At 42.3% G+C, this 27,562-nt stretch overlaps 1 protein-coding gene across 1 annotated transcript; it reads right to left on the reverse strand.

Moving 5' to 3' along the window:
* Positions 1 to 870: 870 nt before the first annotated feature.
* On the reverse strand, positions 871 to 21,917 carry ASNS (asparagine synthetase (glutamine-hydrolyzing)). Its single transcript, XM_015410943.1, has 12 exons — positions 21,823 to 21,917; positions 18,748 to 19,004; positions 17,172 to 17,409; positions 15,354 to 15,539; positions 11,127 to 11,228; positions 9,917 to 10,044; positions 9,309 to 9,435; positions 8,228 to 8,334; positions 7,523 to 7,623; positions 6,046 to 6,127; positions 4,965 to 5,120; positions 871 to 2,594 (listed from the first exon to the last, which is right to left on the reverse strand). The coding sequence occupies exons 2-12, from the start codon at positions 18,994 to 18,996 to the stop codon at positions 2,385 to 2,387; spliced, it is 1,686 nt and encodes a 561-aa protein (XP_015266429.1). The 5' UTR covers positions 18,997 to 19,004; positions 21,823 to 21,917; the 3' UTR covers positions 871 to 2,384.
* Between the last annotated feature and the right edge of the window lie 5,645 nt (positions 21,918 to 27,562).

Here is a 27,562-nt window from a genome sequence, read left to right on the forward strand (position 1 = left end):
TTTATCCACAAGATTTGTTGTATACCAAGCTGTTTCAGGCATTGTTCTTAGAGCTGAATTGGTCCAGAATTCATTGGAAGCTCGTGTGTGGATCTCGGTTGCTGTAGATTTTCCGGGATGTGTGGCCGTGGTCTTGGCATTGTAAGACCTGATGTTTCGCCAGTAACTGTGACTGGCATCCTCAGAGGTATAAACACAGAAAGATGGAATACTCATTACACAGAGAGTATTCCATCTTTCTGTGTTTATATCTCTGAGGATGCCAGTCACAGTTACTGGCGAAACGTCAGGTTCTACAATGCCAAGACCACGGCCACACATCCCAGAAAATCTACAGCAACTAATGAACTCTGGCTGTGAAAGCCTTCGACAACATGTGGATCTTGGCATTTACATTAAGGCAAAAAATCTCCAGTGTGAAGAAAAGGATTTTGAATCTTATTGAGAAAGACCCTTCTATGGAGCCATGGAAGGTGATAGTTAAGAATAGACTCCAATGGCTAGGGTTCGATGATAAATGTATGGACACTGTAAAACAAGCAAAGCTCTCAGTACTGAATTTGGGTAGAACAATGCATTAATAACATATTTCTTATTCTAATCTGGGTGTCTGTCAGCTCTTAAGTGGAAGCTTAATGGGTGACAAAGGAGGGAGGACTGAAAACTGATGTTGTTCTCAACTACATTTCTAGCATAAACTCTGTAGTTGGGTAGAAACTGAACATGAATGAGAAAGATTGTTTAAATATATCCAGGGTGCCATCTTGTGGTTTCACACTTAATTCATGATAGAATACCAGAAAATAGCAAAAACCACTCAATTTTTTAAAAATTGCATTTAAATTAAGATTTGCATTTTTCAGTTTCTCTGGTTATTTTATTGAAACATGGTATGGTTCCTTTCCTAGATTATAATTTAAGACTCAAAACCATCCTTAACCTCTTAAAACATACGGTACCTGTATAATCACATGTAGGTTTCACTAGCCCCGTTCACGTTACAGGGAATGCTCATACAAGCTGTGTGTATACACATATACTACTTTGTAAGAAATGAAACAAATGAAAACAGGGGACCAATACTTGCATATGTGTGCAGTTTCAACCACACATTCATCTGTATGTCTTCAATGTAACCTGAGAATTATTCAGTGCACATACAAAGACAAATTAAGTGTATACTGTACATAGATTGTATCAGTTGTGAATGGGGCTTATATAGCCACTAGAATCACAAAAGTTAATTTTTATTGCTAAAATTAGCAAGTCTTCCAATAATATAGAAATTACAGTGGTCATTTTGACAAGTTTCTCATCAACAAAATGTTCAGGTTGTTCTTGAAACTAGAGATCCAATTCCAGGCTGCACCTCCCCATGGTCTTAATGGGGGGGGGGGGAGACTTGGGAAAGAGAAAATCTGAAAATGTGCACAGTGACTGAGGCAACTAGGTACAGTAGAAGAGAGAGTTCCTGAATCTTTAACATCTCTGTCAAAAAGGGAACCCTAGTGCTTGATCATGCTAGGGTTTTTCCAAGAAACACCATACCAACTGAAATGTTCTCACTCAAACAACTATTAAAAATTAAGGCACCATTATTTCCAAACACTCAAGACAAACAACCTCCTATAGTAAAAACACCGTTTGGTTTATAAAAATGTGTGTGTTTTGCATTAACAACAAGAAGACCAGGTTATGACTACAACCGCCTAGTTGAGAGATCTGACTATGAGAAAAAGCAGAACTGTTATGGTAGGTAGCAGGCACAGTGATAGTTAGAAAATTGCACTTAGAGGCTGCAATCATTCACAATTACAATGCAACCCTAAAGATCTGTTCTTCTAAGTAAGCCTCACTGAATACACCAGGTAGGATTCTGAGCAGACCTACTTGGGATTGCTCTCTTAGACGGCTTATATTTCACTGAGGTTTAAACAGAATACCTGTAGGCTAAGCAGCCCAAATTGTAGATCAATGCTACGGGCTTGAATAGGTTATTTAAGACTATACTGGTTGTAAAATGCAGTTTAAGTAGAATATGGGACTGGCTTAAGACATGCTGAGGCCCTACATTGAGTCTAAGAGGAAGTCATGGCATTACCTCCCCCCCCCCCGTGGTAATTTATTTTTTAGTCATATTTTTTTATTTAGAGGTCTTTCATAACCTTAGGCCTTAAACTGCAGTTTACTAGCTTGTGCAAAAACCCAGCCTTGGCAAAATAGAAATATTAGTTTTCAACAGTGTTTTAAATCAATGATAAGGTCTCCCTTCATCTGAAAGGATTATTTATTTATTTTTAAAGCTTTGTTTGCTTGCTGTCCTTTTTTGGGCCAAGGGAGCCACACATTAACAAGCAGCTTACAGGGAGAAACGTTTGAAAAGTCTATTCTTTTGGGGCCGATTTGTAATGTTGCAGTGTGCGAGCAGATGGGTCGGTGGCTTTGATCCATCTTGGCATCCAGTAGTGAGGGACCCAACTGGAACGTCCTGGGTAGTGCTTCTCAAAGATTTGGCGGTAGTAATATCCTTCTTTCGTTTTAGGGGGATTGAATGGAAACTTCTCTGCTGCCTTCTCCAGCAAACAGTCCTCAACCTGCATGCATAAAAGGAAAGGAATTATAAGCTTGAAAACTGCACTGTGGACTGTATTTGCTCCATGAGCTACAAGCAGAAATACTGTTGTCTCCATCTACTCTGAAAAGGCTCCTGTTCCAGGGAGGGCCAATCTGCTCAAGCATCACTGTGCATGGCTCCTAAGGAACTGCCTAGGATGCACAATGTTTTCCTCCCTCTTGAGATGGAAACTCAAGTTTGTTACATGATAACCATGAATGCCCTGTTATGCTCTTCCTTTACACATGGGCAATTAACATCTAAACTCTCTTTGCCAATAAAGTTTTTGAAGGTTTGATTCTAGTTGTGTTTTTTTTTAAAGAAGGAAAACAACTGTATAATTACAAGATAGATGGAACGATCTCCTTGATGCGCTGTATTTAACCCAGTGCTTTTTTGAGGGGAGGGGAAACGTGCCAGTACTCATGAGTAAGGCTGCACAGATTTCCATCATTTCCTCCTCAGGACTTGGGAGAGGGGCCCCCCCACCAAAGGTGCCAGTACTCAGTACTGGTGACCAGGGCCGGATTTAGACTTGTTGAGGCCCTAAGCTATACAAAACCCAGAGGCCCCCTACTGTTTTAAATTACATCAGCTGGTCTCAGAAAAATTTAAAATATATACGCCTTTTTAATATTTGAAATCATTTTTATATTGTGTTTTTATTTGAGGCCCCAGCAGATTGCGAGGCCCTAAGCCGTAGCTTATTTAGCTTATGCGTAAATCCGGCACTGCTGGTGACCACCACCACCACAAAAAAGCCCCAGTTGAAACCGTTTCTCAGATGTCTTTTTGGTTGCTGTAGCTATCATTTCCAACACCATCATTTTTCTAAAGTCATCTTACAATTGCAGCAGAAGGCCTGCTGCTCCAGTGGCTGATATGTAGGGAAGAAATTACATTTAAATATTCTAAATGAAATAAAATACCCATATTTTAGAACTTCGAAGAATAACAGCCAATTCACCTTACACTACAGCAGGTTTTTATAGACCTATTTTTGCAGACATAGGAGCTGTCAGCACAGATGGGAAATCCGTGCTGGTGCAAATAATATAAACCATTAATGTAATACTGACCCAGTTAAGAAAAGGGTTGTACTGGATCCAGCATTACTACTGGAGAAGTTAATGCAGTGGCAAACAACAACAACCACCCCTTTTTTCCAACTTAGTTTAACCCAGAACATGACCCCCCACCACCACTTTGACTCGGCCAATCTGGCCACCTGGATCTATGCCATGATGAAATCGAGACTAAACTACTGTAATGCACTCTACATAAGTCTCCCCTTGAAGACACCTCACAGACTCCAGTTGGTGCAAAATCCCACAGCTTGGTTATTATCAGGAGCTGGTGAAGCATGCGTACCAGTCCCATTCTGCAATCACTCCATTAGCAGTCATTGTTACCAGGTTTGATTCAAAGCACTGGCTATCATATACAAAGCCCTTCATGGCCTTGGACCCTCATATCTGTGGGACCACCTCCCCTTCTATGGTATACCAAGACAGTCTCACTCATCTGATCAGGGCCTCTGCAGATGCTACCTTGCAAACGGGCAAGATTAACAACCGCCCGTACACGTGCATTCTCTGTTGTGGCCCCCCACATTATCGTACATGTGCATTCTCTGTTGTGGCCCCCCACATTATGGAATGGGCTACCTGATGATGTCAGGAAGGCTCCCACTCTCTTGACATTCCACAAACTACACAAAACTGAATTATTCAGAATGGCTTTCACAAAGGTAATAGGGCTATACCATAACAAATTGGTTCAAGGAGATGCTTTACTACAGGGGAAAGGATTATGGACTATACTATTGTGTATACTACCTCTTACCGTATATCTTATCCTACCATGTAATTTCTGCATTGCATGTCATGTTAATATGTATGCTTTGTTGCAGACTTCTGCAATCCTAACCTTTTGTTTACTGGATGTTTCATCCAGTTGACGACACTGATTTACACTGTGTAATCTGCCTTGATTCTCAGTGAGAAAGGCAGACTATAAATAATGTAAATAATAAAAAATACATCTTGTATAATTTATTATGTACATTATGGAGTATGCACTTGGCAAAGGTGGGAGGGAAGTCTGAAGTCTGCCACAGGAGGGGGAAATTGGCAAACCACCCCCCCTTCACATGCAGAAATGTTATATGCAGGACCCAACCTAATACAAACAATTCCTGCATCTTCTATTTTATACATAAACATAACGTACAAAGCAGTCCCGTGAATAAACTGTGAATTCTATACAATTCTGAGAAATCTTAAAAATTCATTATGAAGTTTACACTCTCAAAACAATTAGAGAATATATTGAAAGTGCAACACTGTACCTGAAGGTCAATATAATCTTGGAGTATTGAGAACCAGGATTTCTTGACAGAGGTTAATCCATCGCTAAAGGCTTCTTTGGGTCTCCAGAGGATTTCTTTGGGCAGTAAGTTTGTATCTTGAAAGGCCTCTCTCAAGAGATACTTTTCAATTCCATTCTGTTAGAAGACAGATGCAGAAATACCATCAATGTTGGCCACTAAAGTCTGACATTTAAAAAATTATTTTTAAAAAATCCTTCCAGAAGCACCTCAGCTAGATAACACTATATCCAACACCGCAGAATGTTACACATGTCCCACTGAGCATCGGAGTCAGGCTGGGGAGATACAGGTTCAAATCTCAGCTTGCCCTGAAACAAAAGGCATGACTATGGACCAATCCTCCTTTTTCCACCTTAACCTGTCTGGCAAAGCTAGTGCAAGGATAAAATGGTAGAGGGACGACCATGGCTGGATCGTGCCTAAAATTTCAGTGGGAAGGATTTCCATTTGTGGAAATGCTATTTCACCCTTTCCCTCTGCAGCCCAAAAGACCTCCTAGGGGAGAGTCAGAAGTCTGCTGCAGGAAGGGGGAAATCAGAGGAGGAAAGCCCTCACGTGTGCAAAAATCCAACCCCCTTGTAGGAAGGGCAGGATGTAAATACCACTAAAATAAAATGTAAAAGAATGTCTCATCTGTCATGCCCTCTGAAGTCAATTCCATCCATCGTGGATGAGTCTACTCATAATCACAGCCTCAGTTTCCTACACTGTCGATTAAACAGTAAGTAACCCCTGAAGAGTTTGGGCTCAGAATCCTTTGAGGACTACCTTATCTCCCATATCGATCTAACTGCCTGTTATGATCATCCTTAGAAGCCATGCCTCGTATGCCCACATCCAACTCCCTACTTCACAGTTAGTGTTTAGGCTCCAATACTGCTGTGGTTGTTATTATGATTAGTTATGGTGATCTGCTGCTCAATTTATTTGTTTTAATTTACACTGTGGCCTTCATAACCTTTGTTAGCTGCCACTTAGACTGAGAATCAAAAAGACAGGGCAAGAATGTTTCAATAAAAATAATACAAACAGAGTTTACCTTTGGTATTCTGAGTTCTGCAGGCAAAGACAGGTAATAAGAAGTAAACCGGTGATCCAAAAACGGAACTCTCAGTTCAAGGCTGAAAACAGAAACAGAACGAGGAAAAGGTATCAGACTGCTGACTCTCTGGTTGACAAATTCTACAACTGTTAATATATTGCTCCAGTTCTACTGGACTATTTTTGCTTATATATATAATCTATACAGTTCACTATACAATGTGTATAATTACAAGTAATCCTATTATTGGACAACTTGAGGAGCCAATAAATCTTTGCTCATCTTTCACAAAAACCTCAGAATCTAACCACTTAACTGACATTAAGGAACTCATTTCACTTGAAATTTAAACGGGACTGTGATGGGTCTCTGTAATTTGTAAGATTAAAGAGACACTGAAGATAAATGAGTTTTGCTAAAAGAAGCTATTGATCTGATTGACTGGACTTTTTAGTAGCAATTGTGGCCCATTCCAGTCTTGCCACATATAAAGGTGCCTTCTGTCAAGCCGTACCCTGAACTGGATGGCCCGGGCTAGCTCTATCTCATCTGATCTCAGAAGCTCAGTAAGGGCTCCGGTCACACGGGCAGGAAACTGCGGGGGGGAAGCGTGGCTGTTTGCCCCGGGGCAAACTAACATGCGGTTAAGCGATCAGACCTCCTGTGGAGGTACCGTGGAGGTTCCGTGGGTAGGGAGAGATGCCGATCACAGGACACGCCTGCGCACAACGAAGAAGCGCGCAGTGGGGCAAACTGGTTTTTTTGTGTGCACATGACAAATGTGCATGCTCCGTTGGGTGCGTGTGCGCATCCACGGAGACCTGGGGGGGGGAAAAACCTTTTTCGCAAGGGGACATGGGCGGGCGCCGGATGCCACCGGAAACGCAATCAGACGCCCGCCCTTGCCCCGCGGTTTCCGGAAACTAGTACCTCCGAGGTACTAGTTTTTTGCTGCGTGTTTTCGGCAGGAAGCCTTGGTTGTGCCACAGAAGCGCTACGCTTCCCAGATGTGCCGGTGAGATCGCGCCCGGAAAATCTGCCTGTCTTCCGTCTCTCTTGCGTGGCTAATGTTCCGTGTGACCGCAGCCAAGGTCAACCCTGGTTAATACTTGTATGGGAAACCGGCAAGGAAGTCCAGGGTTGCTATGCAGAAGCAGGCAATGGCAAATCACTTCTGAATGTCTCTTGCCTTGAAAACACCACAGGGTCACTATAAGTCAACTGTGACTTCACAGCACTGTGCATGTACACAACCCAAGGCACTGATCCCAGCAGCTGTTCTCAAGGGTCTCAGGCAATCCCCAGAATCTGCAGCTAAAGGATTTTAAATAGAAGGTGTGGGGGAAATCTTCCATCTAAAATCCTTTCGCTGCAGATCCTGGGGATTGGCCCTGGTGATACAAAACATGTGCCACTGAGCCACTGTCCCTCTCAACATCAGTGCAGTATCCATAAGCCTACAAAGGGGAATTACCCATGGGCAGAAGTTGTTCTATCAGCACGAAGAACATCAAAAAGGTAGAGTTCTTTGAGAAGCCTTTCGCTTTCCTCTACGGCATCTTCAGGTGTGGGTGCCTGCAGCAAACACATGTACATGAACATGCATACTAAGGCTACAGAAGCACCCAGTGAGACAACAAAAGTCTGTCATGCTGATCCAAAGGGCAGTTATTCTACTGCAGGAGCAACATCATTGCTGCTTCCCCTCAACACTAATTCAACAATGTGCAAGGATGCATTTAATTCCCATGCCAGCTTCGCCCACACCCAATAATGTGCAACTGTAGAAAGCAGCCACCGAAAAGGGAGAATTTTATTCCTGTAATACAAGAGTTTTACCAAGTTCCACTGACACTTTGCACTTTTGATATTTAAATCAGCATTAAATAAATCTAATGGAGAAGATGATGAAAAATGTGCTCACTTACAAGGTTTAGTCCCTAGAGCCTATGGTGGAAATGTATTTGAAGTCCTCTTAAAACTCTGAATTCAGCAAGAACAGGAATATGCTCTTACAATTCACATGTAAATATTTTTACAAACTGGAGAGTTAAATTCAAAGAAATAAAAGGACCTATATCTTCCCATATGGAAGTACTCTTTTCCCAAGAGTCTCTTGTTATGGCATGCTCATACACAAGCAACAACCATCACTATCCTGAGGAACACGTGTACTTACCTTATGAAAGTAGATATAGCCTTGGGTCAGTTCATCTGACCCTTCTCCTGAAAAAATGACCACACTGTCTGTGTTCTTTCGAATGTACTTGGAGACCAGATACATACCTACAGAGACAATATAATTTCCAAAGTTATTTTGTGATCAGAGCAGCGGAAGCCATAAGCTTACAAAAAAAGCCACAGGATTCTTTCACAGCTACATTTCTTTAGATGGAGTCTTTCCACAAAGAATATGAAAAATATAAAATGGTTATACTATAGGGACATGGTGGCTTGGATACCACAAGAGATCTAGGTCCAAGTGGAAAACACATCCTTCTTGGGCAATGAGGGAAAGTTTTTGATTACTGCTGGCACTATAACCCACCATTTGGAGGGCTGCCCTAACACTCAGGAGGCAGTTTCCAGTAGGCACAAGACATAGTTCATTTGACACAAGCCAAAGGATAATAACCCTTAGATCTACTAAGTCCTATCCAGAATAAGCAAACTGTCCGTGTTGAAGCAAATTAGTACATTTTTAAAAAATGATAATCCTCATCAACTCTTGGAAATCACTTACAAAAAAGGATCAACTTCTCCATTTTACCATATTTTATGCTTTTTATCTACTATTTTTATTGAAGATTTGTATTTAATTCAGTTTTATTTTATTGTAAGCTGCTTCCACCATAAACACCATAAGGTAGCTGAATAAATTCTTAAATAAATAAATGTGTGACACAGCTACTGCTGGACTGGGGGGGGGGCAGATTAAGAGCAGCAGGTAAGGATCTTGTACATTCCATATGCCCCTTTGCTCATCACACATGAACATACATGAATCTGTCTTATACTGCATCAGACCATGGTCCATCAAAGTCAGTATTGTCTACTCAGACTGGCAGTAGCTCTCCAGTGTCTAACGTGGAGGTCTTTCGCATTACCTGCTACCTGATCTTTGAACTGGAGATGCTGGGGACTGAATCTGGGACCTTCTGCATACCAAGCGGATGCTCTACCACTGAGCCATGGCCGCTCCAGGTTTCATAAATTCACTTTCACTTTAAGATACTTTTCTTTTTTTAAAAAAGTCTTACCTACTGAAGCTCGTATGGTTGTGATGTCATATGTTTCCAAGCAAATTACAACCTCTTCTAGTGCCTGAATCCCTTCTTCAGAATTGAAACTGACCTCATGGTGTTCACTGCCAATGTGAGCCGCTACCTGTCCACAATATTTTATATATTAAACATACAAAGAAGCTGGTATTGCATTCCAGAACTGAAGCTACAGCTGCATTAGAATATAAACTCATTATTTAGTAAGGCATTATATACTCTGACCTGAAAGTAAATACAAATATAATTCTGCTCCAAAATAGCCTCAATACTGAGCCAAGGAAAGTTGTATACTGTGACTTTACAAAAATAATTTAAAAAACAGTACTGTCTGCTTCTGCTAGGCAAAGGGCAGTGAAATAAATATGCAATCCTTCTTAGCCTTCACCTCCACCTTCTTAGATTTCATGAATTGCTGACCATGCATAAGAAACTCTGCCTTTTGACTCTTAATGTCTAGAACTTTGTCTTTATTATGCAATCATAAAAGCCAAAGTTTTCTGGATGATGCTTTTTTGCCTGCAGCTGCAACCAACACAGAGCCCTACTAGTTGGATAAATATTTGTTCACGAAAACACCACTATACCTTTCTAGCAGCCAGAAGGTCAGGACTATCTTCCATTCCAATAGCAAAGGTCTGTAAAGGGCAGGGAAAGTCTGCCTCTTTCATCAGTTTAAGAAGCACTGCAGCGACCAAGCTAGAATCCAAGCCACCTATTAAAAAGACATTGGTTTTTGTATCAACCCTGTAGGTGCTGTGCAGAATACAATACAGGATTTACGTCTGAGGCAAACACACTCTCTCCAAGGTGTTTTCCTGCATCACAATCTGAAACATCAGAAGAAAATCTTCTTTGAATACATAAAATGGGTATTTTGTGACAATGTCATTTGCCTAGTGTCACCATGAAATACCACCTAATTTTTTTGTTTCTTGTGTGGTCTTCATATAGTTCACATTCTTCTATTATGCCACCCACCAAAATAAATACACCACTGACAGATAATTATCTCATGGCTATTATTTGATGTCCTAAAGTCAACTTAGGTCATCTTCCATCATTTCCCCCACTTTCGTAACATATTTCTTTATTCATATCCCCCTTTTCTCCTCAATGGAGAGCCAGCACAACTTACATCCACACCTCCATTTTATTCACATAAGAATCGTCTTAGGTTGAGAAAATGGGTAGATCCAACCATCCACCAAGGAGCCTTCTGCTGGCCTAAGAAACCTTCTCTAACTTAAGTGGCCCTTCATCAAACGGAAGAGCCACTTGAGATGGAGGATGATTCCTTAAGCTGGAGGAAGGCTTCAAATTGCGCTCAGTGAAGTGGGAGTGTCCACCTTAGTAGCTGGCCCAAGATCATCCAGTGAGCTTCCATGTCTGACCTGGGTAAGATATCGGTCCCCAAGACCCTCAGCTATTCCATCCACAGCATTAGCCCAGCAAAGAAATAATGTACACATTTCAAGCGGATCACATACACAAGAAGAACTTACCTTAGCATCAACCACTGTAAAAAGTGCTACACAATTATAGTGAACTATTTGCTCCACCAAAGCTAAACAAAAAGCTTAGGGTTGGAGCCTGTGGCTCATTTAGTGGAAGGAACCTGTAGAATTCAACTTTTAATTGTTGTGTGTTCCAAAAAAATTTCAATGTTTCCTTTAAGTTGTTAATAAATAAAATTTGTCACAAAACAAACAGTATAAGATGCATCACAAACATCCTGCAGTCAAATGTACTGTATTAAGGAAGGCAAACATAAAGATTATAATCAGTTATTTTTACCTGACAAGAGACAACCAATCCTTCGGTGAGACATCAAGCGTTTCCTAACAGCATTTTCAAATAAAAGACGAATGTTGCTTTTCACTGTTTCAATATCAAAACCTATCAAACAGCAAGTGAGGAGGGGGCTTACAAAAAGCAGGCAAAACAAGAGCACACAATTCTTTACCAACAATCGTGATTTCAGTCAAAGTTATGCAAGCTGTAATCTAGTAACTATCATGTTGAAACCCACAATGTATCAGATACATCTACCACACAACCAGGGAGGCTTCCACGCCAGGGTGATTGTCCATTGTAGCCCAGTTGCTGACACAATTCTGCATTAAACCGCCCTTGCAACATAAATCCCAAACAGCAAAACGAAATCAGTTTTCTCTCCACTGCTGGCCGTGGTTTCCCTTTCACAACTGATGCGCACTGAAGCTCCACCACCACTGTGTTATCACGGGACCTTCAGGATTCTCCCCCCACTCTCTTTTTATTTATTCTGAGGAGCTGTCAGCAAGCTGCCATAAGGTTGTGTGTTCTCATATACATGTTATATTGTGCTCTGTCCATCCCCCCCCTGTATCCTCCTGTGTAGGTGTTTACTTTCTTTTGCTTACTACATCTGCGGAACTGCTCAAGGTCGACCAGCTGGAGGTGGGATGGAGTTATGGCGTTGCTTTGCTTATTATGTATCTTATGCCTGAGAACTGAACTGGTGTTTATGTTGTAGAACCGTTGTGTTCCCAAGGAATTGGGCGCTCGTTTTATCTGCATTCCCGCCAGCGGGAATTGGACTCATTGGTCCTAACCTGGTTCAAGTTCCTTTATTATGTTGCCCTTTGGGGTCTGTAGTCATTCCTAACAATTCTTGTGTTCCTGAGCTAACCATCGCTTTATAATAAATTTGACTTTGTTTTCAAACGTGGATTTATTTCGAATGCATGGGGAATCGGACAGGAGCATGGGTAAACAGTGCTGCATAGAAATAACAGAAAATCTTTTGTAAAAACAATGAGGAATTTCAGACAGCCTATATATTCCGTTTCAGGAACTGCTCACTAACGGGTTTTTCTGTCATTTCAGACAGAACCGTTTTAGTAACTGTTCCCTGACAGAATATATTTACCTGTTCACATAAAAATGCTTCTGTCCCATTCGGGAAGCGTGCCTGAAGCGTTGTTCACTCAAACTGCTTTCTACTGGTCTTCAATCCTTTCTACCACTTCTGAAGCGCTATGGGGTGCTGTATAAAATGCCCCGTAGCACTTCCTGCGATGACAGTTCTTTTCACGCCCTTTTTCTCCCCGCGCACGATTGTCCTTTTTTTTTAATGTTCTATTGGGAGCGCTGTGCCGCTGAAGCAGGACTACAGAGCAGCGCCATAGAGACTCCATTGAGACGCCTGGACTCCATTTAGATACACTGATGTTCACTACTGCATCTCAGCATAGATTTTAAAAGGTAATTTTGGGGCAGATGTTCTATTTATCATGTCTGTTTAAAGATTAAATCACTGAAAATAGCAATAAGCACAACCGTACCAGCACAGCATGAAAATCTGCTACCCATTTTGGGCTTTAATTAAAAAGCACCAGAATAGTCTGCTACCCAGCAGTTTTCAGAAATTCCAGGCTCCATTAATTTCAAACTAACCAATGCCTCTTTGATTCCAATATTTAATAACTAATGCTAGATGAGTGCTATTGATGGACATTCTTTTCCATTAAAAGACACAAAGGCAGAAAAGGGCATGTGTTTACCACTTCAAGCATGTCTAGAGAGGCAACATACAAAGTACCTGATTGTACAGCTTGTTTGAGTGAGAGATCAGGTGCATAAGTGAATGATGAGACAGATATGTGGTTGATTTTTAAAAAGTTTGCTTTAGAGGAAGTGTAGACTGAGGCGCACACACACGAAGTCCATGGTTTGTGGGAGTTAAGGAAGGAAGCAAAGCTTCCTGGGTTTCAAAACTGTCCGTTCCCCCGCCCCCGTGCTTGAACTCTGTATCCAGTGAGCTCCTTGTTTCCAGGGGACAGCAGTAGCGAACGTCAGTGTATCTAAATGGAGTCCAGGCATCTCAATGGGGTCACTATGGCACTGATTTGTAGTCCTGCTTCAGAGCCATAGCACTCCCAATAGAATGTTTTTATTTTATTTTATTTTTTAAACCTCTCAGGGAGATTGTACGTGTGGGAGGGGATGGTGGGAAAAGAAAGCAGTGCAGTTTGAAATGACACACCACTTCAGAGACAGCTCCTTCCCGGAAGGAAAAGGCCGTGTGAAACAGCCGTCCCCGTACCGGTTTATTCCATGACAGTACCATAATGGTTTAAAAAGGGTAATGTGAAATTTCTCGATAAAACAGACAACCACATATTTGAAGAGACACCTCCAACAATCAGTCCCGTCCCCCCAAAAGACAAGCTGAGCTGTGAGTGATTTTCTTCTGGATTTTTTTAAGCCACAAGTCCACAAGCATGAATAACTCTACACAGTTATAACACAAGACCTTTACAACCTTTAAAAAATCATCCTTGGATGATACACTCCCCTGTCAATTTTTATTTCGCAGTTTTTATTGATATAAAACATACGCACAATAAAAATTATTGCAGAAAACTAAACATCTAGCAACAGATCTAAGAATTTGCTTCTAGTTCTGTTGCACTTTTTAGGTTTTTGTAAATAGACTGATTTAAGCATTACATAAATTTCTTTAAGCTTCTCTATTTGTAAGGACAGTTCTGGAAACATATCTTGCTTCCAGAATCTAGCAAATACAATCCAAGCTGCTGTAATGAGATTTAGCAGAATAACTTGAAACTTTCTTGGAATCATACATCTAAACCAATACCCAATTTCAGCTTTGTCACGGCTCAGGTGGGGTGTCACCTGACGCTGCCACCACTCTGGATTTAGGATCCCTTGAGAAGGCCCAGAGCACCCTCCCAAGACCTTCAGACCTCCCTTTTGGCCAAATCATCGGCGTGAGGACCAGGCAGAGTACAACAAGGAAAAGGTTTATTTTATAGGAGGTCAAACAAACAAGGTGCAGGAATAATAACAGTAAGTGGGTGAAAAGAAAAGAAATCAAATGCCCTAACACGTCTAAATATATACTGTCCCTAGCTCACTATCTCAAGTGGCCTTAGACTGCTCACCCTTCCCTCAGGATGAGGGTTTCTTCCCCACAGCAGCCTCTCTTCTGGCTCTGTCCCCTGGGAAGAACAGCTTTTCCTCTTGCACCCATTTTTTAAATTCACCAGCCCTCTTCTTCCCTATTGGTCAAAATCGGCACCAAAACTTCCCAAGGTCTTCTGGGGTTTGTAGGTCCAGCCTCCCCTACTGCTAGCCAGGCTCCCTGGGTCTAGTAGGCCTCTGGTGGCACAGCCCAGATCTTGATAAGCTTATCAACTGTTAATCTCCAGAATAACTTCATGAGTGAACATCTCCACCACATGTGGATAAAACCAGCATTTACCCCTCCCTTCTGTCTAAAAGGCAGATGAATCCCTTTTGCTAATTTCTGAAAGGGACTGGCCCTTTCCAGTCATCCACACATGAAAGAGTAACTGATTAGGACTTCTCTGATTACTTTGTCACTGTTTTCGCTTCAGACACAAGAGATTGCTTGTGCCAATAGCATCTTGCCTAGCAAACATCGGGTTTCTTGCAAGTTTAAAATAAAGCAGATTTATTTGTGGAAGGAACAGGCTGTTACCCATCTGTGCACAAACGGAGAATGAAATAAAAACATGGGGGGAAAACATGGGGGAAACACACCAGTCAGTCATGTGGCAGTCCAGGCTGAAACATGGGAAATCCCTGGTGTGGAAGCAGCCCAGGTTACAGAAGCAAAGTTCAAAATTTGCTATCCGGGCTGAGTGAATTCCTGTCATGAGGTAGAATGGGATGGTGCCTGCTGGCCCTAGCCAGATGTGTGTTTGGAATAATTTGTAAGCAAAAGACTTAGAAGCATGCACACTTACGTCCACTACAGACAAATGTGATGCTACATGTGTCAAAGTTCCTAACCACAAGGACAAATTGTGTAAATTTATAAACCTGTATGCAGGAGAGGGGTGGGACCAACAAGTGATACCTTATTCTCACCTCTGCAGAGTCTGCCCAGACAGTAACTTGTGAACAATCCTATATTCATTGAGGTTTATGGAATGCATCATTCTAAGAAATTACAAAAGGTTACAAAAACAATTCTAGGTTTGCAGTTACCTGAGGACAGGTTTTGTAGTGAATCGTAATCAGCATGTAGAGGCTTATCTTTAGGGCCATGAAATTTTACCAGTTCCACCGATCCAACTTTGCCATTTGCCTTTAGATCCAACACTTCATAGTGTCCTGGAAGGAAAGGATCTACCTTTGGAGCAAAAGACATTGAGTGCTTCAAGTTGATAAGACCTATAGAAGGATAGTAACAAAACAGATAGTGACAAAAACAAATAGTAGCTAGTTTTTAACCAGGTTGTGATGAAACATCCACCATAACAATATTTAAAACTACCTACACCTAAGGTAAACCATGCAGTTGAGTCACAACAAACTTGTGGTGACCCCCATGAAGCTCCAACCCATGGGACTTTCAAGGCAAGATATGTAAAGAGGTGGTTTCCACACCTAGCTACACTAATTTTCAGAAGAACGTAAATCTCAAAAACACAATCTCTAACTAGAGAATTCTAAGAAATATGACACATTTGGCACAAAGTTAGTAAGAAGGTATACTGGCGAAGATATCTGCTGAAGAAAACCTGGTAGCAACGGGAAAAGTAGAAACTCAAAAGCCTATAACGACAGCAATATAACTGTAATGTGAACAGACTAACACTTTTCCCAGTTCATTAAATAACAGTTGACAACTCCAGACAGAACTGAAGTTTTGCAATACATTTTACATGTCAGATGCATATTGCCTCTTTTGCCCAAAAACAAAAAAATAAGTATGACTAAATTTGACAGTTACCTAAGGGCTAATTTGCATGTGTCACTTACTAGCTACAATACCTAAGAAAATTTATTGTATTAAAGAAGCACCCATGCTATGTGATTATATGTTTATTTCTGCCTGTCTCACTGACCCACAAAGTGGATTACTTGAAGACCTTCCATGCAGCCAGCAAACTTCCATGGCACAGCAATGACTTGAACCTGGTTGTCATAGGCCCTAGTCCAGCCCTCCAAACTCTATGCCACGCCATGCTACTTGCGTCCACATATGCAACACTCCGAACCTGAAATCACCTCACATATGGAAATTATAGTGAGATATTATTATGAGAACTATCAATATGATCCTTCCAGATGCAGAGGGATTTCCATAAGATGCAACAAGTCTTTCCTCTCCATCTTCTGTAGTACATGTACATGGGGTCATTCAGCATGCTGAGCTGTTAAAGGTCGCTAAATGACTGTCTTCCACCCATACCTTTGCTCAGCTGTGCCACTTATTTTGCCTTGTCAAAGAACATGAGCTCAGAGGGCTGAATGGGTACATAGGAAGCATACACAGGGTGAACACTTCCCATTTCCCATAATGATCTTGCCTGCCAAGTGAAAACATGCATCATGGATTGTGGGGAGGAGAAGTATGGTTCCATCATGCTTCATGGGGTATATTTCATGTTGGACTCAATCTATATATTTATTTCTACCAGGAACCAGACAAGTAAAAAAATAAAAATAAACACCCACCCACAATAAGTCTCTAAATGTTACCACAGATATTGATTTCATGTGTTCTTTCTGTGGAATACTTTGCTTTTCTGCTGAAAGCAAGTTATCATCAGACAATGGGTGCTTTTCTAAAAGTGCCCTGCGAACTATATAATGGTCCTAAATAAAACTCAGTTTCATCAAACACCAATATGCCAACAATTACTTTCATGGAAACAGAAAACTACCGCAGACATTAGGCTACTTCACACATTAAACAAACCAACCAACTATTAGGCCTATGTATGTATTTATTGGCTCAAAGTTGCAAAGGCAGGCAATATTTTTACAACATTAAGACAAATCTAAGACTGAGATTACCTTTTGCCTCAGAGCAGACACCAAGGAATCCATCATCAGTCAGGACCCTAAACAGTGGTCTGACTCCATATGTATCTCTTCCCAGAAAGACCTTCCTGTTCGCTGTGTCTAGCAGAATGAACGCAAACACGCCATCGAGCATGGAGGCTGTCTGCTCTATCCCTCCTTTGTTGTAAAGATGAAGGATTACCTCTCCGTCTACCAAGGTCTGGTAATCAAATCCAAATTGTTTTTGCAACTAAGGGAAACATTTATTAAAAGAACACGGTGAGTATTCAAAGACTGGCCTTGCAAACAATGCTTATTTATACAGCACCTGAAATATTGGCTAGTCAATGCCAACCCTTCAGCATATGATCTTACCTTACGCACAAATCATAAAATGAATGAAAAGGCTGTTACCTCAGGATAATTGATCATGCAAATAAACATTGCCTGAAGTCCTTTTGCCTTTGTTTACAAATTTTACAGCAGCAATGCTGAGATCATACAGTCAAAATGTCCTGAATACATCTGGAAGAGTACACTTTAATGTTAGCAGTATGATCAATGGATTAGATCCTGTGAACCACAAACTGGAAGATGATTGTGGATCTTTCCCACCTCCCCCAACAGCACTCTTGTTTGGGGGACCCTTGTGAACAAAAAGCCACGTAGATCAGGGAGCTGCAATGAGAAGGAATGACACTGGCCTTTCGTCCTTCTTCCCCTCATGGACTCTCCTGCACCAGCAAAAGGTCCACTGGTGAAAGAAGAAGGGAACAATTTTGGCCAATTCCCTCTCCTCGTTGCAGTTCACCCCCAAAGTGAGGCTTGTTGTCCACAAGGATCCCACAGTCTCCAGCACCAGCTTTTCAAGGGCCGCAGAAAGCTGCTGTGGAGTGGACAAAGGGGCATGCCAGCCACTCCACTTGCTGTCCCCAGGATCCAACCCAATATTTTACTGATAAAATATTCACCAGAACCAAAGCCAAATAATTTCCTAGTGTGGCCAAGCAAGTATTCCAGAAACTGTCTTACATTTCCTCTTGTATAATTCTGGTTCCCAAAACAAAAAGTAAAATTCCACTGGATTTACACAGACAGCACAGAAATAACATGAAACGTGTATGCAGAAGCAATCTGCATTGTGGTGTTCTAGCTTTCTATGTCCTGCACCGAGCCGGGAATCTGAGTAGGCTGCCTATTCCAGCTCTGTGATCTAGCTATATTAACTAGGATTAACCAGGATTGCCTTCCTCTACCTGGTCAGCCACCTTAGAGCACTTCTTTTTCACTATTTCTTTTGCTCCCAATTTTGGGCAACAGATAGACAAAGCCAGTTTCCTTGACTTTTTTGCTATCCCTCCTCAGAGATGGCCCAAGAACATGAGTGATGCTTCTGGGGATTTTATTTACATCCATGTTCAGCATTACTTTAAATAAATTCCTAAGTCACCCTTTCCCCCAAATCCCTAAATAATGAGTGTTTAAAGGCAGTGATATCACAGATCAGTAAGACAAAAGAGACACAAGAAATTCCATATGGGATGCCATAAGAGGCACCTGGGTGGACATAGTTTATATCAGTTTTCACCTGTTTGTAGTTGTAGATTTCTCCGTTGTAACACAGCCATAAGTAGGGAAACTTCTTCACCCGTAGAGGTTGCATTCCATACAGCTGGTCAACAATTGCCAGACGGTGGAAACCAAAACAGCAGTTGGTGAATCCGTTGACATTTTCAAAGCGAAAAGCATCTGGCCCTCTGTGGCCTATTTTCATAGCACTGAGACACTGAACTGAGAGGCATTCATCACTTCCAAACAGGGCCCAGATGCCACACATGGTGGTTTCTACTTAATGATGCACAGAAAGATGTAAGAGAAGGGAAAATAGTTTTGTTAGGGTTGGGATCTTTCTCTGTTACAAGTAATAAGAATTTAATAGCAGCTTATTACAGCAAGAGAACACTATATAGATTGCTTTGTCCAGCATGCCTGCCGGGGAGACTAAGAACTATTTGTTTCAGAACCATTTAAACCCAAACAGATCCAGATATTGGTTTTGATCAAACCGGCTTCTCCACTGGTGAAAAGGGAGCAAGAAGTCTCCTTTGACCACCAAAAAGTCTATGCTGGAGATACCTGCATAAACGTCACCTAGGACAGGGGCTACACTCGGGAGGGGAATGAGACACAGTGAAAAAACTGGCTAGATCCAACCCAATGGGCTGGCTCTCGTGGATCTGTCCTCTGGTGGCAAACCTATAGAGGCATAAGGAGATGTACCACAGAAGAAAACAAACAGTTTTCTGATTAATTTCATAACTTTTAAACTACACTTCATATTCTTAACTTTTGCAGTTTGCCAAAAGCTGTCAAAAGGGCAATTCCCACAACTGTTCCCATGCAGCACACTCTGGCTCAATACTGACCTTATCTGATTTCTGTGCACTGCCCATAAAGCAGTAGCCTGAGTTGTTTACCCAAACTGCCCATCAACAAAGGACAAATTGATCCTTTCAGTCCAGCAGCTGTCAATACTCATTAGTATACATAGGCTCTGTTATACACATGTAAAATAGAGCCATGAAGTCCTGCGAAAACACTGGAAAGATCTGGAGAATTTTTTCCAAGGACAATTTTTTAAAAATCATGTTTTCCAAAAGAAAAACTGGAAATTTGAGGAGCTGTGGGGGGAAAAACTCCTCTATACAAGATTTTTTCTTTTGGAGTGAGTGAAATGCTTTCCAATATGAGGTTTTACTAATTTAAAATGTGCAAAAAGAAGGTATTTAGGACACTAGAGCATTAGATGATGATAATTCCTATGCATACAATACATTTTCAAACATGTTTGTTGTTTAGATATGACTAATTTAAGTTTAACACAACAGCCAGACATGTTGAAAATCTTTCTGTGACTGTTTCTGTGCAAATAACAAAATCTCTTTTGTTTACTATGGGTTTTTTTCTATTTTCAAATTTTAAGTTTTTCCTGCTCCTCAAATGGAGAAAACGAAGATATGTCGCAGCACCTTATGTTGAAGTTTTCTGCAGGTAGCAGCTCTCTCTCACAAGTATTAGGTATATACCCAAAGAGCAGATACACCCAAACAATACAGTTTTGTATACTAACGTGTAAATTATGAATGTCATGCTGTTAAAGCAGTAAAACCAGAACAGCTTTGATAAGAAACTAATGTATATATTTCAGTTTTTCTCAGAGTTTCCATTTTCCCCCAGAAAAAAATCCTCCCCACATGGCTTCAAAAGTTGTTAATTTCATTTCTCTATATGAGTAATAAAAACTTTGAAAACAACAGAACAACTTTTTCCCTTTCACACAGCGATACACCTATTATTTATACACACACACACATATTTTTTTAAAAAACATTCCTTGCAGGGCTCATTACACATTATAATCAGTGTTCTTCACAAGGTGGGGCTGCCATATTTACGGGTGGAGTTTCAAAGAAATGAATAGGAAGTAAAGCAGTGCCATAATCAAAAGAAACCTCTACAGTCCCATTATGAGACTTATCCATGAATGGCTTGTGTCAAAAACATACACTCTAAAGAAGAACAGATATCATAAAGTTCCATTAGAGGCCTGCAAGAGTTGAGAATTTTGCTTATTGCTAGGAATACTGACATGAAAGGAACTGTACCAAGGATTTCAGAATGTGTTAAGATTCTTAACAATACAGTCTCAGGCACTGGTTATTATTGCCCAGTTGGGAAAGTTAAGATTTTATAGCCCTGGTCACGCTGTCAAATGTTTCAACATTTAGAGAAAAATGAATGGCCTGATTATTTATTTGCTCTTTTGTGGGTTTAATTTTTTTTTTATTAAACAGAAGAACAAACAAATAGAAAGAATAAAAACAAAGTGGCAAAGGTAATGGGGGAGGGGAAATTTTTGGAATATATCTTAAATTTCAACTGTGAGAAGAACAAAGCTGATTGGAAAAAATGGTAGAATATGTGCCACGTCATATGCTTGGGCAGGGGGGGTGTCTACTACCGAGTTCTGTTTCCCACCTACAAGAGGAATGTGCAGAACTTTCACACTTCTGTAACCACCCCCACCCCCGAATCAGTGGGATCCACACACAGAACGGATACAGAGTTCTCCTAATAAATCATTTAAAGCCAGAGATATTCCTGGAAGACCCAGAAGGTGATCTAAGGATCCCAACACATTGTCTTCTTTTCTTTCTTTATGTATTTCTTCCCTAAGGAGAAGCTGGCACCTAAGTGCCTTTAACAGAAACCTAACCAGAAAATCAACAAGTGCAGCTTTCGCCCATAGAGAAGTGTGGGACAGCTGCTGAGGAGCTGTTCACAGGCCAGGAGTTCTGCCCCGAAGGGGACATCAATCCCAGGCATTCTCCCACCCTGCGGCATCTCCGCGCCTCTAAGCGCTCGCTGCGCTGTCACCAGTGTTCCCTCTAAGCTGAGTTAGTGTGAGCTAGCTCAAAGTTTTTTAGCCTCCAGCTGACAGATTTTTGTCTTCGCTCAGGAAGGAGGGCTCCAGAACAACCTGATTTCTGCAGCAGCCAAAGTGCTTGCTAAGAACTTTAATGCCAGTAGCTCACAAAGTAGAATTTTTGCTCACAGCTTAGAGGGAGCATTGGCTGTCACACCACCCTAGGAAATGTGCTACCTTGTGCCGTCCAGAAGGGATCACAGACCGGCCGCCTAGACTGCAGCTGAACCTCGTGCCGCTTGCCGAGCCTAAACAAAAAAAGAAAACGGAAACCAGCCGCCACCGCTACGAGCCCGCCCAGCCCTTTCTCCGGCCTCGTGCAACGCCGGGCCGGATTTCATCATGCAGCGCTCCTCGGCGCTCCGCCCCCGGCTTCGGCTTCCTGGCCGAGGTGGGCTGAGCCGATAGGGCGGCTGCTGCTGCCGCTGTGTGCCCGGCTGGCACCGCCCAGGTTTTCCGAGCAGCCACGCTGGCCTGGCTCGACTTTCGGTCGCGAGACCCAGCCCGATTCTGGGCAGGTTTATTTAGGAGTACATGATGACGCTGTACCTTACTCGTAGGAAACACCTTAGAGTGGGACCCCAAGGTTTCCCCCCAGTCCACTTAGCTACGCTTTGCTAGGTGGCAGGGCTGCAAGGGTTTTGCCAGGGGACAGGGCAGTCTCGAGGGTCTGTAACGCATCCCCATCCCACTGCTTTTGCGGTACTATTGTTCGTTTCATGCCCGTTCCGGCCTTTACCCAGTCCCTTTTGCCACGTCCCCCTGGAGGTTTGGGGATGGAGCCTGGAGCACAGTGCCATAGAATCCACCTCTCAAAGCATCCATTTTCTCCAGGGGAACAGATCGTTGTAGTCTGGAGAGGAGTGGTAATTCTCGGGGATCCCCAGGTCCCACCTGGAGGGTGGCATCCCTAGCCTGCAAGAATGATCAAACGTGCAGATTTAAGGGCTGGCTAGAAAGAGGGTGACGGAACCAGAAAGAACATTGGGGCAGCCATTGAAATATAATACTAAAACTAACATGGGGGGGGGGGGGTTAAACCTGTGTTGCTGGGCTGCCAACCTCCAGCTGGGGGCTGGAGAGCTCCAGGAATTGCAGTGCATCTCCAGACTGCAGAGATTCGTTCCCCAGGAGAATAGGCTGCTTTGGAGGGTGGGCTCTGTGTGTTATGCCCAGATGAGGTCCCTCCCCTCTCCAAACCCTGCCCTCCCCCGGCTTCCCCATCAAATCTGGAGGATTCCCAACCCAGAGTTGTCAACCCTAGCTCCAGGAGGCACATAATGTGACAGTTTTGAAGATATAGTAAAATTTAAAAAACCAGGGAAGTGGAGAAATTAGCTATTTTAACCCCCTGCAAATTTATATAATCCTGGCAGGGAAGATGTGGGGCTGTGAGTTGGGGGAATTCCAAATAACTTATTCTCCCCCAGCAGATTCGCTTGCTGATTAAGAAGGGTGAGGTGCAATGTTCCCTCTAAGCTGTGGAGTCTTGTGAGCAACAATTCTACTTTGTGAGCTGCTGGCATTAAAGTTGTGAGCGAGAGATTTGGCTACTGCATAAACTAGTTTGCTCTGGAGCCCTCCTTCCTAAGGCAAAAATATGTGAGCTGGAGGCTAAAAAACTGTGAGCTAGCTTAGAGGGAGGTGGTAGTATGGGTGCTAATCATCCCCATTCCATGTCAAGACCTGACCCCTGGACTGCCCCGAGCATTTAGTCATCCCAGATTTTCCCCATCTTTCCTAAGGCTGGTTTACTGTTTTGGAAAGACTGCAACAAAGCCAGGCTGGCAGCCTTGTGGGTGGGAAATAGGGATGCCAGACTATTGCCTGGCAGCCCCCTGGAGGATTTCAGGAGCAGGGACTGGCATCTGGGCACAACATCACTTCCAGTGGAAAACTGGAAGTAACACCACTGACATCAGGGGGGCTATTATCTGGGATTTGCCTGAACTCTGTGGCTAAAATAGTGGGTGGTGGTGGTTGTTGTTTGCTAATCCTAAAGTGTCACCCCAGCATCATGACAGCACTTGACATTTTTTTTTTGCCAAAAGTGATGTTGCCCACCAGCACATCCACCCCATTTGCCACCTGCTGGCCTTTGTCATGCTCATGGGCAGTGGAGGGGATGCCTGGGAGGTGCCATAACAGGTAACCTGGCTGACTTCCCAGTTCCACCCACATCTTTGCCATTTGCTCTGCCCCAGTCCCCAGTCTGGAGAGCCAGTTTGGTGTAGTGGTTAAGAGTGGTGGACTCTAATCTGGAGAACTGGTTTTGATTTCCTACTCTACTCTTCCACATGCAGCCAGCTGGGTGACCCTGGGTCAGTCACTGTTCTCTCAGAGCTGGTATATTGAGATGTCAATTACAGATTTAAATAAAGCTTGAACAAGTGGTGTGGGGAGCCAGGTGGCCATCAGGGGACATGCAACAAGTACAATGCAAGAAAGCCCACCATGTGGAAGCCACTCCATGTCAGCCGCAGCCCAGTAGCAACTGGGAAACCAAAGAAAATCATTGACACGTGGAGAATTGCTCAGAGAGGTATGCTCCCTGTGTCCATGACAAACAACTCACAACGACTGATTGAGCTATCCTCCTTGAATATACTGAAGTGAATGTTGGTGATCACAACTTCTGGTATAAGTTTCAGTAGTAATTATCAAGAAGGGTAGCCGTGTTAGTCTGTAGCAGTAGAAAAGAGTAAGAGTCCAGGAGCACCTTAAAGACTAACTAAATTTGTGGTAGGGTATGAGCTTTCGTGAGTCACTGCTCACTTCTTCAGATAAATAAGTATTTGAATAAGTGAGCAGTGACTCATGAAAGGTCATACCCTACTACAAATTTTGTTAGTAGTGAATGTGGTTATTATTATTTTTGATTGTCCAGAACTTTTTGTTAATAAAAGAAATACTAATTTTCTAGTATTTATGGGTTTGTACTTCTCTGTCTTTCTACTGCCCAGTCACCAAATTTGGAGAGATCCTCTTGGAGTTTCTCACAGCCTACCTTTCATCATGCTAAATAATTTCCTTTCATCTGCCAATAACCCCCTCCCCCAAGATAAATAGCTGAATTAAATAACACAGTTCCAATACAGATCTTTGATGGACCTCAATGTTTGTCTGTCCATTTATTCTTATCCTCCTTTTTCTGTTTAATGAACCAGCTAGGGATGTACGAAGCCTTATTTTAGACCTCAGTGTCTCCTAATCCTTCATACGGAGAGTTGACAGGGGGCTTTGTCAAAGCCATTTTGAAAACCCAACTACATGTTTCGGATCCCTACATGTCCACCAAATGCATGAAATGCACATTCTGGTCACTATACCATGCTTCTGCAATGCAGGCCGCTCCGCTTGTCAGATATTGCAGTGAGATTGCAGTATGTGCTAGATGCAAGGACAGTATGTGCTAGATGCAAGGACAGACTCACTGTAGAGGAAACAGACAGTCTCTGTCTTTGCTTGACTTTTAAAATATCTGGATGAGAATATTATATCCCGTCTGTGTGGAAGGGAAGGGAAGGACTTTATGAAGGGGAATCACACTGGCATGAAATTCACTACGGGGGGGAGGGCTCACTGGTGACATAATGGTATCACTTGTGATGCATTGATGTCACTTCCGGGTGTACCAGAAGTGATGTCAGCATAGTGAGATGCTGATGATTCCACCCCCTCATTTTTCTCCCACTGCCCAGCTAAGTGATGGTGGGAAGGGGCTGCTGGAGGTGGAAGATCTGCCCCCAGCTGGAAAATGGTAACCTTACTGTAAGGCCATTTTATTTGTAAGGGCTTTGAATGGGTTTTGAGCTCCAGATGTTTTCTTAGGGGGGGGTGTATGAGTCTGGGGTCAGCCTCCCGGTCGTTTCACCTCGAGAGCTAGTTAATTCAGACCTCCAGACAAGTAGCTAGATCCTCTCCTCCCGAGTAGGTCTCCAGTCCCTGGGGTCCCCTCCCGGGATGAAAAGAAGCTCTCACAGATTGCACCGTCCCACACACTTGTCTTCTCCAAAAGTCAACATATCTTTATTTACGAGGAGCAAAGATTAAAAAACACATACGTATCTCCCTGCACCGCAGCAGGCACCAGCTCCACAGAAAAACACAGGGAGAAGTAATAATATTCAAAAAGGATTAAAACACGGTTTCTCACAGCCTACCTTTCACCATGCTAAATAATTTCCTTTCATCTGCCAATAACCCCCTGCCCCAAGATAAGTAGTTGAATTAAATAACACAGTTCCAATGCAGATCTTTGATGGACCTCAGTGTTTGTTCCATTCTATTGTAAAATCTGTCCATTTATTCTTATCCTCCTTTTTCTGTTTAATGAACCAGCTAGGCATGTCCAAGAAGCCTTATTTTAGACCTCAGATCAGTTACGGTGCGTAGATTAGCTGCAGTTGCTGCTTGAACAATTGCCAAGTTTTCTTATATCCTCCCTAAGGGACCCAGATGGTATTTTGCTTCAGCAACTTAAGGGGGACGCACCACAATACCGAATAATATTTCTATCAATGGGATTTTACCATATTTTGTATGTTTTTAATGTTTAGAATTGTAAGCTACCTTAAGCCAGAAGGGAAAGGCGGAGTATAAATAATAAATAGGCACACACTATACAGGACTGTTAAGGCCTGCTCCATTATGTTGCCACAGACCACAACCACCTGGCCACAGGGAGAACTATACGGGCCCCTGAAGTTTTATAGCCCTGGTTTGCAGTCACCATGTTACCCTGCACAAACTCAAAACATGCCTAAACTTGCAATTATGACAGAATATGGAGGCTGTACGCACAACTAACTGTAGCATTTGGAGTGTCTGTGTAGGTTTGTAATTGTGTAAAAAAAAATAAGAGAAGAGGAACAAGAAGAGATTGGATTTATACCCCGCCCTTCACTCGGAGTCTCAGAGCGGCTTACAAACTCATAATAGTAATAATATCTAAATTGTGACACAGAGAAAAGAAGCAATTACCTTTTCTGTCACAAGAGAGAGCTATTGTACTTGCTCCAATTCAGCTGGTGGGGGGAAAAATGCACCATGTAAAGTGAACCTTTCCAGTAGCCTGATACAAAAGGACTTGCAATTCACAGCCTCTTTAAATAAGAAATTTGCAATAATTATGCCAATTTTTCTCACAAATATTTTATAACTGACCCAAAGTCTTAGGCACCAAGAGAATCTGAAGGCCAAGCTATCTGTTATGTATGTGTTACTATACCCCGTGGCTCATTTTTAAGTTGGAAAACTACTCTAGAGAGGATGACTGACAGTGAAGAAGGGTAAGTGGAACCCTTTCAGTGACCACTGTTTCTTAACTGCAAATTACCTCACCGAGGCTGTCCCTCTTAATCAGAGCTTCAAATGCACATTTGTCCTCAGAAATGGTGGATCTTAAGGGGAAAGGGTTACGTGCCCCCCCAGCTCATTCTTAATAGCACATCCCAAGTGGCTTTTCGGCCTTAAAAAGGGACAATGTGCTACACAGTTACATACATTTGAGGCTGGGTGAGGGTACAGACCAAACAAATCCTTGGCCTCAGGTTTCTGTCAGCAAAAATAGAATAATAGAAACCTATCTCATAGGGATGATCATAAAACAAAATTTTCCTTGACAAAAGGGGAAAGTGGCAGTTCTACAGAGCTTTTAACATTCTTCTTATACCTGCTAAGGCGGATTTAGGGGGAAAAACCAGAAATTCCTCATATTATTAGCATATGCACTAAAATACACATAATATGCTGAGTTGCTCTCAGTGAGCTTAATTCTGCATAGGGTTGTTCTGCTAATTGTGAATTCAGTTTGATCTATGTTTCTAAAATTCTGGGCACTCTGTATGTCTGGCAGCTGCAATTCCCCCTCCAAAAAATACCTGGGTGGTTTAGGCAAGCATAATGGTATCAGTGA

Source organism: Gekko japonicus, unplaced genomic scaffold, assembly GCF_001447785.1.
Source record: "Gekko japonicus isolate JY-2015 unplaced genomic scaffold, Gekko_japonicus_V1.1 scaffold231, whole genome shotgun sequence".
NCBI classification, from domain to species: domain Eukaryota; kingdom Metazoa; phylum Chordata; class Lepidosauria; order Squamata; family Gekkonidae; genus Gekko; species Gekko japonicus.

Bases quoted from the DNA above. Each gene is read 5' to 3' on its own strand.
- ASNS (XM_015410943.1), bottom strand. From the start codon at position 18,996: ATGTGTGGCATCTGGGCCCTGTTTGGAAGTGATGAATGCCTCTCAGTT. The intron at 15,540-17,171 runs GTAATCTCAGTC...ATCCTTCTATAG, and splicing joins TGTCTGCTCTGAGGCAAAAG to GTCTTATCAACTTGAAGCAC. The intron at 2,595-4,964 runs GTACAGTGTTGC...TTATGCATGCAG, and splicing joins AAGATTATATTGACCTTCAG to GTTGAGGACTGTTTGCTGGA.